This window comes from Thermobia domestica, chromosome 17, assembly GCF_964235325.1.
Source record: "Thermobia domestica chromosome 17, izTheDome1.hap1.1, whole genome shotgun sequence".
NCBI classification, from domain to species: Eukaryota; Metazoa; Arthropoda; class Insecta; order Zygentoma; family Lepismatidae; genus Thermobia; species Thermobia domestica.
In genome coordinates, this window is record NC_137470.1 from 74,208,490 (window position 1) to 74,221,840 (window position 13,351).

General features: G+C 38.1%; 1 protein-coding gene across 1 annotated transcript in view; it reads right to left on the bottom strand.

Moving 5' to 3' along the window:
• Window positions 1-13,351, bottom strand: part of LOC145673736 (protein GPR107) — an 81,805-nt gene that overhangs the window by 8,205 nt on the left and 60,249 nt on the right. The window contains exons 9-11 of the mRNA XM_081743474.1: window positions 10,042-10,159; window positions 7,704-7,834; window positions 5,917-6,058 (exon numbers count right to left, since the gene is read on the bottom strand). Of these exons, the coding sequence (XP_081599600.1) occupies window positions 5,917-6,058; window positions 7,704-7,834; window positions 10,042-10,159 (391 nt within the window). The remainder of the gene's footprint in view (window positions 1-5,916; window positions 6,059-7,703; window positions 7,835-10,041; window positions 10,160-13,351) is intronic.

Here is a 13,351-nt window from a genome sequence, read left to right on the forward strand (position 1 = left end):
TCAGTCATAATTGCAAACATTTTTCTTCTCTTGACGTCAAGATTGAGAGCTACCCTGTCATAATTGTGGCCATGGTACTCAGTCTTCTCGGAGTGTATTCATTAACGAGTATAAATTCGGATGAGCCCTTAAAAACAAACTGTTCAACATCCTGTTCCAACTTTCCGAGACGTTGTTGGTTCGGTGGTGTCTACCAGAACAATTCCACATACATTTTGAAATACTTCTGTTTTCAAGCCACTGGTCGACGAAATAGTCGTAGAAGCATCGTAAACTTTCATTTTCTGGTGTTTCTTCTTGGATACATAACCAGCCATCGTCAATCAGGTGTAGTGGTACATGAGCTAGTGCAGCACACATTCGGACGTAAAGGCGAACTTCTGCACTTTTCTTGTACTCAATCACTAGACCGAGTTCCTGTACTTGTCTCCATTCCACACACACTGGTTGAAATGATAGTTGCAACCGAATATCGTTGCTGCTGGGAACAAAGAGTTGATTGATTGAATGACTGCAATTTCAAAATCCATAACTACATACTCGGATTCCAGCTAGGTACGTGATTCTTGATAGCTGCAAAGAGTCTATCATAGGTCTGACGTTCCTTGTTTGGTAGAAGCGCGTAAACAACAGAGATGACATTAGTTTCTTCCAAAGAACTTCCCAGATCAGCATGAACGCAGAAAAGTTGTCCGAACTGCTTAATGGAGCTTTTAAATGTCCCATCAACAAAAAAAAGACGATGATGATGCTAAGGCTTTTCTTCCTTTGGCGCTGGCAAAAACAAGTAGCTTATTCTGAGGTCCAAATATTTCATCGTGAAGAAGAACATTTCCTCCGTCATTCATTGTTAAGAGCTGTTCTGGTATACAGATATCTGCTGAGATATTGGGATCAGATATTGTTCCTAAATATTTCCTCCTAAAATGACACAATGACTGCTTGGTGCTTGTTTGCTTGGGTATCACCGTCAGAAATTCGTGCCCAGGATTAAATAGCTGTCCATCTTTTGTGCAGATTTTGGAAATAGTGTAATCCGTCTCCTTCGCTCGTTTCTTGGCTTTAGCCATTTGCTTTCTAACGTCATTTCCAGCAACGTCCGGGACACAAATTTGAGATCGCCTGGAACGCCACTGCTTTGAGTTAAAAAAAAGGCCCTTACATTTTGTCGTCCTATAATTCACACAATGGCAATAAGTTACATTTTATTTGTTGGTGTAGTCAACAATATGTTGGTATCCATTGAATGATTTTTAAATAAATAAAAATTACGAAAAAGATTTTTTAAATATACAAACTTATTTGAACCTATTATAAATGTTAACGCTTCTTTCCCTAGCTTCCGAGCAAGTGTCACCATCGCAAATTAAGGAGGCTTACGTCACTGACCTCTAAGGGGGAACTGTCACTAAATTCTTCTCCGTGCAAATGTAATAAACTCGATGTCAATATCTTCACCTGGCTGATAGCTCAAGAAGACATTAAAAACTGGTATTTTATCTCTTGTATGACTATTTTCTATAGGCCTTAGATAACACTCTTGTCAGTACAGATTATAATTTCTTCTCAACGAGCATTGTAGTGTTAGTTTTCTTTCAACAATTAACTTTATGGCTAAGGAACTTGAAGGTTCAACCCATCAAGAGGCAAAATCCATCTATTCGAGCTATCTTCTGCCGAGAGAAATTTGTTTGAATTATTCGAGGCCTATGTAATACCTTATCTCATCGAGTACTATTACTCAATCCCTTTGCTACCCCAAGATCCTCCATTCCTCAGGTGTCCCGATTACAACGTACTACAATTCTATGCACTACACTGTATTTTCTTTCACTCTCTAAATCTTCTGCCCATCCCAGACTTCTCACTGTACTACTGACAAGATATTCAGCGGTTTATAGCTATCGGATATTTCGCGTGTAACTTTCTAAATTCATTCTATTTTACTTAACTACTCGAAGAAAAAAATCACTCCCTTTCCTTCCATCTTTCCTCTATGGCGTTGTGAAGAAGGCAATTTCTTTGCAAAAATGAACAATATGAGTGTACTATGTTTTCCATCTCTTCTGTTTCTTTTTCTATTTCCAGTATTGATAGCCTGATGTTACAAGTGAGAGTAAGCTGCACTCTCTCATATAGCTGGGGTGCTGACAAGGACAGTACACTACGAAGCAATAATGCAAATACAACTTTCACCTATTCGCCGAATAATGAAGGCACATACGACGTTCTAGTTCCAAGTGCGTTTCCCTAACTGCCAGGGATGTTTCTTCCACTACAAATGTAGGATAAGGGTACCTATACTCGAACATGCGTTTCTTGATCAATTTGAATGTAAAAGTAAGTCCTTCAAGGAAGGCACCATTAATTCCTATCCCTTCGGTTTTCAACATGATGTAAATTTAAAAAAAATTATATATATATATATATATATATATATATATATATATATATATATATATATATATATATATATATATATATATATATATATATATATATATATATATATACAGGGTGTTAATGAACTTTACCGACAAACTGTAAGAGGTGATTCCTTACATCAAAATAAGAAAAACAAAGTTCATATAGACATGTGGGGAAAAGTGCATAGTTTCAGAGCTAGGGCTGTCCAAAATCGCGAAAAAGCCTATTTCAAGAGGCCTTATTTTGAATTCCAGAAACTGTGGATGGTGGTCCTTATCAGCGTAAAGGAAATCACGCATACCCAATCCAAAAATGCATATTTCATTAATGTTAATGGGTGTACAGAGTATTCCATGCAGGATGAAATTTCCAGACATGCCATCAAGCGAATTTTGAGATATGCTCTGACTTTATGATTGGTCCAAAGTAGGCAAACGACAAGCCTTGATAGCAATGAACACGGAATCCTTTGGCGCGAGGTTGGAAGTGTTAAGGATCGTCAGCAGCGCGTTCCCTTGTACTCGGGAGAACGCATGCTGGAATGTTTTATTTCACGCTTATAAGTGAAGAAAATGTAAAATATACCATGACGAAATACATCGCATCGCGCGTTATTCTGAACACAAAGAAATATGAAGCTGCTGGTTCCTAGCACTTCCGACTTCCCTCCGAAGCATTGGATGTCCATTGTTGTCAAGGCTTACCTCCTGCCTACTTTGGACCCTTCTTGAAACCAGGGTATATCTGAAAACTCTATTGAGAGTTTATGTGAGAATTAAACTCTGAAGGGAATGCCCTTTACCCCTATTGAAAATTGACGAAATATGCACTTTTGGATTGTGTATGCGTGGCTTCCTTTACGCTGACAAGGACCACCATCCACGGTTTCTGGAATTCAAAATAGGGTCTGTTGAAATTTGTCTTTTTCGCAATTTTGGACATACCTAACTCAGAAATTATGCACTTTTCGCCATAGGTCCATATGAACTTTTTTTCTTATTTTGATGTGAGGAATCACTTCTTATAGTTTCTCGTCGGTGTAGTTCATTAAGACCCTGTATATATATATATATATATATATATATATTAGAGTTGCAACCAGTTATATGGGAAAATTTCGAAATTTATTTTAACAGAGTCTCACTCCCTAAATTTATTCCTTTTGGTGACTTAAGAGGCCTCATCCCGGCGAAAGTAAAATACCGCTAATTTTACAGTAATTATGTGATATCTACAAATAGACAAAAGATAATCGAAATGTGGAACAAGAGCGCTCTAGACAATACCATTTTCCATGAGATACCGTTATCACGACTCACTTATCTGTTTTCAATTTCGAGCCATTTTGAAAATCGGCATTTATTTTCACGTTTCTAAACGGCTGAAAATAAAAGCCACTAGGTGACTTGTGATAACGGTACCTCACGCAAAATAATATTGTCTAGGGCGCTCTTGTTCCATATTTCGATTATCTTTTATCTATTTGAAGATATCACATAATTTCTGTAAAATTAGCAGTATTTTAATTTCGCCGGGATGAGGTCTCTTAAGAATGCGTGCAAAATTTCATGAAATTATTTTAATATTTAAAGGTCGCTCAACGCACTCAAACTTATAGCTACGTTTATATTACTAAATCATTACATGAGAAACTTAGCGTGTCTTAACCGGGATCAGCCCAACTCTTTCTCTTTGAGTTACAGTTTTCACACTTACAGTATATAACCTCCGGATGTACTCACAACGTATTGCAAAGTTTGATGATGATAGTTTAGAGGTCTCATATATAGGGTGCGTTACGAGTATATTTCATTGGGCGCTTGTGACGTCATTTGACTTTTTCATTTTACCTGAGAGTTTCTTCTCAAACCTAGCATTTATTACAACAATTTGACATTTGAAAATAAGATATAATGTGAAATACACTTTAGGAATCATGAATACACTTTAGGAAAGTAATTCTATTAAGACCCTCGTCGCTATATTTCTGTTCTTTCCAAGGAGAACTCGCTGAGAGACGCTATCTGTTAGATAAGATTATTTTCTAGAAATAAATTTTGGAGATAATCGGCAGAATATGCTCACGAAACAGGTCCGACATCCCGAAGACAGTCCGTTACATAGAAGCCAAAGTTGTGTCGACCAGCCAACATCCTTACACCAGAGCTGTCTTCAGCACTGAATGGTGCAAAAGTCAGCGACAAAAATGCCACTCATGTTCTAGCTGCTGCAGCGGAAGCTTTGGGTCACAGCTAACGAGAAATCTGTGTTAATAAGGAATCTATTAGAAGAGCACGCAGAAGGAACCACAAGGAAATCGCTAGTAAAATTTGTTCGTCTTTTCCACCTGGTGGTCCTCTTATACTGCATTGGGATGAGAAGTTGTTCCCTGCTCTGACTTCTAAGGAACCAGTTAATCGCATAAAAATGTTTATGGAGTATTAAAAATCCATCGATATGTCGTTACCTACTGGTGTGTCACGCAGTCCCCTAAGGTGTGTCGTGAAATTTTAGAATTTAAAAATCATGAAGAATTTTATAATAATTGGTTAAAATCGAGAATACTGTACCAGTCAACACTTCTAGCGGTAACAATAATGCTCACTGCTATATAGTCATTATGAAAACTAATTGGTGATATTATTATTATTTATAATAAAGTCGCAAGTGTGTCACAATGTCCTGGACGTTCAGTAAAGTGTGTCGTGAGTCAAAAAAGGTTGAGAACCACTGCTATAGAGCTTCACAATTATAATATATTAATATTAAAGAGTTTATTACAGAAAAAAAAAATACAGTATGCTACATTAGTGCACTGGACCTCCAACTGGATAAAATTATTAAGAGTATGTTTACTCAACACTCAGTGGTACAGTCCGCAGCAAAAAACCTGCAACATAAGCATGTAAGTTTATTCTGAAACTACGCCTAATAGCCCAGGGAATCAACGTAACGTCTAAGTGGCACGATTCACGCCAGAAGAAACCTTTGCGTCCTCCGCTGCACATTTATTTTGGAGCAAAAGATTTCGTCGTTTCACAATAAACTTACGCTCATGTTGCAGGTTTTTTGCTGCGGACTGTACATCTTCTCAATTCTTTAAAATGTCTCCTTTAAGAGTTTACCAGCTGTTTCTATTGTCTTGCATCAAAAGCGAAAGAAAAGCTAGAAGTAGTGGCAACACAGTGATAAAATACTGACCTGTTAAATTAACGGGTTGCGAGTTCAAAACCCGCTACATGATCAAGATTATGGGTTTAATAATATTATAGGTTAAATGCTATTACATCTGAAGTTCGAATAAGCCTATTCTTCGAGACACTTGTAAAGAATTTATTTCAGACGAAGACTATATATATATATAAAGAAAAAAAATAAATAAAAAATAAAAAAAACGAAACTCAGAGAAAAATGTTAAAGGTAACAAAGTCCTGTGTAGATCAACAGCAACAAAGATAATAACTAATATCTGTACAAAATATAACTTACCTTAAGCAAATACACAATTATCCTTGTAAAATAGATGTAACATACTATCATTATGTAGAAGTGGCGGAAGAGTTTCAGTTTCCTTAGGTTCATAGCAGCTTTCCCATCAATGTGAGATGCCTCTTGAAGATGCCGTATCGACCTTGCAGAATAAAGGAGAAAAGCTTAACAAGAAATCTTCACTTACAGAGACAACCTTACTACTTAGAGATATATACAAGTGAAAGCAAAATATAATATGCAGAACTACAGAATATAAGATTGTTACACATCGTTAGTGAAAAACACAGGTAAATTTTTAAGTTTGAAGTTACCAATTAAAAAAATATGCACTCAGTCACATCTGAAAGTCTTAAAATTTTCATTTCAAATGTTTATAAAATCTCAGCAAATCGAAATTCGCCGACTCTTAGCAGAATTCCGTCACTTTTCCCGATTTCTCGCCACCCTGACCAACTTTTCCTACAGTGATGACTGCATACGCGCGATACGCTATCGTTGTGAGTGCAATTCGCTGTCGAGCTTCATACCAGCCGAAGTGTGATGGTGTGGAGTGACATTCGATACGAGACGTGATTGGCTGCTACACATTGGAAGGAACCTCAATATTGACTGCTAGATCAAAACAAACAAACAAACAAACAAACAAACAAAAAAAAATAATCAGAGATCCGAAGTCACACTCTTTTCCCAGAAAACTTCGGACACCCGCTTATATTTCAGTGAGACACTGCTCAGCTACGTGTAGCCCTGATATGTCGACTATTGAACATGAGTGGGACATGGTTAATCGACACATTTCATTATCGTCCTCCAGCAGACAATGCCGATGTCTTGTGACCTCGCATACTACAGGCTGATTTACTTATATTGAGCCAAATTTACCTGTGCCACTTACCTAGGAAATGCCGTGCGTCCACCACCAGTTATGCTGATCTGTACACCACCTCTACTGACTATTGCCCAGCATCGGAGTTTCGAGTGTGGAGACTGCGCTGCAGCTGGACTATGGATGCTGCACCTCATTTCTCTTTACAGGCTTTCCGCATACCGAAGACAGTGCGGACTCGACGATGGGACAAGCGCCGCTTGAGAAGTTCAAAAGTGCGATAGTCCACTGGGCTGGCATCCGAAATCTTCACAGGGATGTCAGGGAAGGGAACTGCCGAAATTCCAGTTTCCTGTTCCATACGGCGACAGAATTCCAGCGATATTTTTACAGTGTGGCTGGTTGCCTTGTCTTGGTATAGTTCAACCTGGTTTACGTCTTGTCCGTCCAATGCTGGGATTTCATGTTAGTACATTTCAGTCAGGACATGAGTCTGGTAGCGCGCAACATTGATTTTGATGTTTTGCTCCATCTTTCGACGACGCAGTTTGCCCCTGTACGAGAAATCGACCACAATCAAGAACCCTTCTTGGAAACGGTTCTAGCTGTTCACGTCGGCGAGGTGGACTCAGGGCTCTGTATCGCATATTTCCGTATAATACGATTAACAGTAGCAAGACCTATACGAAAATTACGCACTTGACACATTTCTACGAGGCGCGACGCCGCGAATGGAAAGGGCCACAATGAACTCCCAAAATCTGTTCAGTTTCTGCGGCATCAGACTACACTCGGACACACTGTTCTACTGCCTGACTAACGAAATACTATTGCTTGCCTCATGGCAATCGAATAATAATGAAACGCGTATGCGTGGTATAATTGCAGACTGACTTCAATAGTATATCAATGGATCAACCTCTGTACTTCTGCAGCAAGACAAATAAAGGTAACTTACCAAACAACAGGAAAAAGTATCGCTCCACAACACAGCAAATCCACTAAAATGAACAAATCACGCCACGTCCTGTGTTCTGTATCACCTTCCTCTGATTCTTCAATAATAATTTCCGCAACATTAGCCAGGACCTGGAAATAACGGTACCATATATATGTTTTGCTTCTGATTGGGCATAATAATAAACGAGTGGTAAGAACTTAAAGAGTACTAACATGAAGCGACAGATTTAGAGATTTCAAAAAGCACGACTAAAATTTTGTCTTACAAATAGATCGGATACATAGATATTCGTTTTGCTCCAACTACACTTCACTTGGAGACATTGTAACTTAGTGAAACTCATTCATTTGACCTCACACTCGACTTTATTAATGCTTTTCAACAGCACACTGGCCTACTTTTCGCATTCACTTGATCTCAGGACTGTGAACCTCATGAAGCTTGCGTTCACTCGATCTAATTCTCAAATCGAGAACTTCAGGGTTCGACTATGCAAGTTTGGAAATTGGTTAAACAATTTCCAGTAAGAAGTTCATCAATTGGAAAGATCTGAAGTTTGCCTTCTTTGTGAGTCGTTCCATGTTTAACATTGGCGAGAGCCAAGTACACATTAACTTACCAGTTTTAATCATACGGAAAACTTAATTCACAAATAATTATGTTTACTGTATACTGTTATTATTTTTTAAAAAAATAATTTTATGTTTGATGAGTATAACCTTACCATCGTTCTTATTTTAGACAGTAATAGACAGTTAGTGATACATTACATGTCGTACTTTGCGTTATTCTATTTAGTTTTATTCGTGTATATTTTGAAGGGTTGAATTTTTCTGTACGAGAGAATTTTGCACTGAAAACGAATAACAAGAGGCGGAAATGAACTTGTTGCACGGAAGACGGCTAAAGATTATATTAAAGTACTCACTTTATAAGTTCGGTATTGCATCTATTAATATATACCACACTAGGGGACTAAACACACCGCTCATTTTTAACTTATTTTAATCCTAAACACAGGGGATTGCGGAAAAGAATCAAAGAAAATATACATGATATTGTATCAAAATCGGATGAGTTTTACATAAGTTATCGTGGAACTCTAAAAAAAAAAAAAAAAAAAAAAAAATCGGAAGCGGGTTATACTACTACTATATCCTTCATTGATTTCAGCTTCATGCAAAGTGAAAAACTGTGAAGCCTTAAAGAAAATGTGCGATTTATTACACTACAATGAAACAGTTAACGGAAATTATCGTGGTACATCTTTTTTTAAACTGCGGGAAGAGGAGGGGAAAACTAATCCATTCCACATGGGGAGACTGAATTTACATCTCATTCTTGACTAAACATTATTCCCAAGCAATGGGGATTGCGAAGAGGACTTAAAGAAACTGTACATTATATTGTGAGACAAGAATTTTAGGAAACATGAAAATGGATCAAAAGATTGTGATCTTGGCCAATAAATTAGTTTTTGGATTAAGGGGCCACAAAATATTTGAACGGCCATTGAGTTGGTTTTTTTTTTTTTTTTTTTTTTTTTTTTTTTTTTTTTTTTTTTTGAGATAAGCACATCATACTGAGCTAAGTGATAGTTTGGGTTTGACTACACTGTATGTAGTTCAACAAGATAAGGCCTACAAGAAAATTTTTGATTGAAATATACTGGATCTTGAATCAGGACCCACAAAATTCTTGAACGGCTAGTGTAAAGGAGATTATAATGATGAGAAATGAATGAAATGGTGGAATGAAGAAAGTGTGAGGAAACGGGAGAACCCCGAGAAAACACACACACACACACGGTGTTTGTCCACCACAAAGTTCACTTGACGCGAGCTGGTAAAGAACCAAGAACCAGAGGTGAACGTTCTACTACTGAGCCACAGCGCCTCTGTGGTTTGTATTGGGAAATCGTCTAGCATATATATGTGTAAAATTGCTACATGAAATGGATTTTACCCTTTTTAATCCCCTTGTGTTTGACGAATTCCTTGACGGAAACAGGAAATGGTTATTTCTGCAAGTGAAAGGAAGGCACATACCAGGTTTCACCAAAATCGGGTAAGTTTTACAGGAGTTATCGTGGAACAGACGGATGGACAGACATAAATAATAATAATAATAATAATAATAATAATAATAATAATAATAATAATAATAATAACTACTACTAATAATAATAATATCAAAATCAAACATACTGTTTCCGTTCCAATATGTTTATAAGATAACGAATATGAAGATTACTCTTGTCTACTTGCCAACAGATTGATAGTTGTTACAGGATTAGATTATGCTTTAAAGGTGTTTAAAAAACAGTACAACATACCTGCAATGGGATGACGATCATGAAAATCTTTTTATCTTTCTCAGACAATATGTGCTTTATAAATGTCCAACCAGTTCCAACCAAGACAATTGTGATAAAAAGAACAGATCCTTTTAACCTGTTTGTATGAGAAAGATTATCAGTCACTGGGAACATTACATTTGCAACACAAAGTAAATTATCATTCGCTTTACTCTAGAACAAGTTTATTTGTAACAAAGATTATGAGTGGAAGTAATAGTTTTAAATTTCACGCCCTTCTGTAATGGTCCAAGTGGAAGGAAAAACAGGGAGGAGGACTTTTCAGCAAGATGGGCTTTCGTCTACGGATACAATATACAAGTAGTAATAAGAATAATATTACATTGGGTTAGCATCGGTTTAAATTAAAATAAACAACAAATGACCAAGAATGACTTATTTTAACATTTTTACCGTAGTATTGTTATTATACGCAATTTTCGAAACGATACGTAAAAATAAGATTTACGAAATACTTTAATTATTTTCACCAAAACACACTGCACTTATTATGATTACATATTTTCACATTATTTTACTCTATATTTATTCTCCACCTGAATGTAATTTATATGTTGGGCCTGAAGGTGTATTGCGCAGTTTCGCGGTCGTCGCTGAAATCTCAATTAAACAGTTCACATCCCTCTTCCTGACGTATGCCCAGCCATCTAACTTCTAAACATATAAATAAACGATCAATGAGAATATACATAGATTGGATGAAAGATGGGGACACCGTAGCCTACTGGTTAGAGCGTTGGACTCGTGTCCACATGGTCCCACGTTCGATTCCCGACCGGTGCTTCCCAATTTTCCGCGTCCACTCAACGTCGTGAGGCAAAACTAGGGAGTCACGTGAATAAAGATGTGATAGCCACTAGGTCTAGAAAGCTCCTGATACGTCTATTGGAGACAGGGTGAAGCAACTCACTGATCACGTAGTTCAGCCATTCAGGCCCACAGAGGGCTGTCACGCGAAGTGGTTTAGTTTTGTTTGGATAAAAAGTAATAACAACACTGTTCTTAATTCAGAAAGAGGTGTCTCAGTACCACAAGAGTTCCGTAGCTGAGAAGGGAGTGTGAGATGAGGAAGTGTGGGGAATGGTGACGACTGTGTTATTCAGTTAAAAGCCGTGAAGAAGAAAATAAAAGTGGAAGCGCCCTAACTACGTTTCGGAAAGACCTACAACGTACTTCGATCAAGATTGAAGTGGCACATGGGCGCTGTGCACAACAATGTTTTCAGGGACTTCGTGAAGCGTGAGGTGATGTAACATCACCGCAACATACGGTGGCGTGATGGGTAAAAGTGTATCGTGGAGGCAGTGATACTGCTAAAGGTCGCCCCCGTTCTAGACGACCCCCAACAGACAACAGCACAATTCAGCTCCTTATCTTTTTGCTGAATGCAGATCGCCTATGGACAGCGCGTGACTTAGCCGGGGAGGTAGGCGTGTGCTATAGAACAGTCCTACACATACTGCACAACATTCTTGGGGTCCGCAAAAACTGAAGCGCGTTCGATATCGAATCAAATCACTGAGGCGCAACAACGGCATGGCCATACACTTGCAGAAGAATTGATGATCTGCTTCCAGAGGGAGGTTGAAATTTTCCCTGAGAGGAATGTCAAGATGGTTGAAATCTGCATTTGGTCGTATGAATCACAGTGCAGCGGCAATCCAAAGGATAGATTTGTCCTGAGTTCCCTCGCCCAAAGAACATCCACCCTGCACATGGTGATGGTGTGAAAGTGATGTTAGGTATGGATTATGATATCCATGGGGTAATATTGCATCATGTTTTTCCTTAAAGACACACAAGCCACAGATTACAACCTGCTGTTGCATCTTCTTGCGATAAACCTTCATCCTGCACTCTGGAGACAGCGAGTACATGTTCGGACAAGGAATAACATCATCCTTCATAACAGTGCATAGTGTTACACGGCTATCACTTTGATGGAGCTCCAGCGTCGGTAACAGTTGGAGATATTATAACATCCCCGTATTCACCTGATATGAGCCCGTGCGATTATCACCATCATCATCATCACCATTATCATCTACTACTACTACTAAATAAAAGCAGTAGTGAAAAACTTGCCTATTGTTCAGTGACTATAAACAAACTTTAGAAAAATAATCTAGATTTTTGAGTTTCTTGTTTATACTGAAAATACAAAACACGAACACAATAAAGAAGAAGAAGAAAAGCTTTCTCCCTCTCCTGCCTGAAATAACAATATAAAATGTTCCCGTTTCTACGGAAGGCAAGAAATGTAATCATAGCCATTAATGTATTAATAAACATTTTCAAAGTATTGTTTATTCTTGTATATTCGCTAAAATTTGCGTTCACAATCGAAACTGATTCCATCTGTAAATCAAGATGTAGAAACATTCTGTCAAAAACAAAGGAGCATCAGAAAATGATGTGAAAGAATACACGGAGGATAAGTTTGCATTTACTTTTTAAAGTGTTCTTGCTCTCATTTACCAATTACCTTCCTCCCCCCTTTCTAAATCTACAGCAACTCCACCTTCACGAGATTGTTTGCAGGAATGCAAATGAAAATTGCATAATTTAAACGTTTTCTAAGATTTTTCACTTCAAGGATTATCAATTATATTTTCACATGTTACTGAACTATTTGTTAAATTAAGTTTTGAATGTGAAGATTATATTAATATTGATGGATCAATACTTTATCGATACATACAGTCATGCTGAAGTTAAACTGAATAACAACAGTATATTTCTTCCAGAAGATCTACACTGAGTGCTCACTGAATTGCGACCACCCCTCCACAAAAGAAACCGTGGCCAGCAGCTGAGCTAATTACATTGACCACCCAGACTAGTAGAATTTCAGAGAAAGAACACACTAGAAGCTACAAGTTGGTAGACAGCACACTGTAATAATCGGAGGTGGGCATGATTTATCCGCATTTGGGTACCCGAGTAATAGATCAATAACCCAGACAGCGATACTTGTCGGATGCCCCCCATTCTATTGTAGCGAAGGTATACAAAGAGTGGGGACGAAATGGGGTAACGGTCTCCAAGAGAGGGAACAGCAGGAGTATACGGAAATTCAAAACATGAGGCGAGCGTCGCGTCAAACATCTCCTGACAGCCAAACGAACCATCAGGGGCGGGAATTACGCGACCAATACAATGGTGGATGCACAACACCCATATCCCACGCAATTTTTTTTTGCGGCGTACACTGGCACGCATGAAGCTCCACAGCAGACGACACACACATCACCCACTCCTTACGACT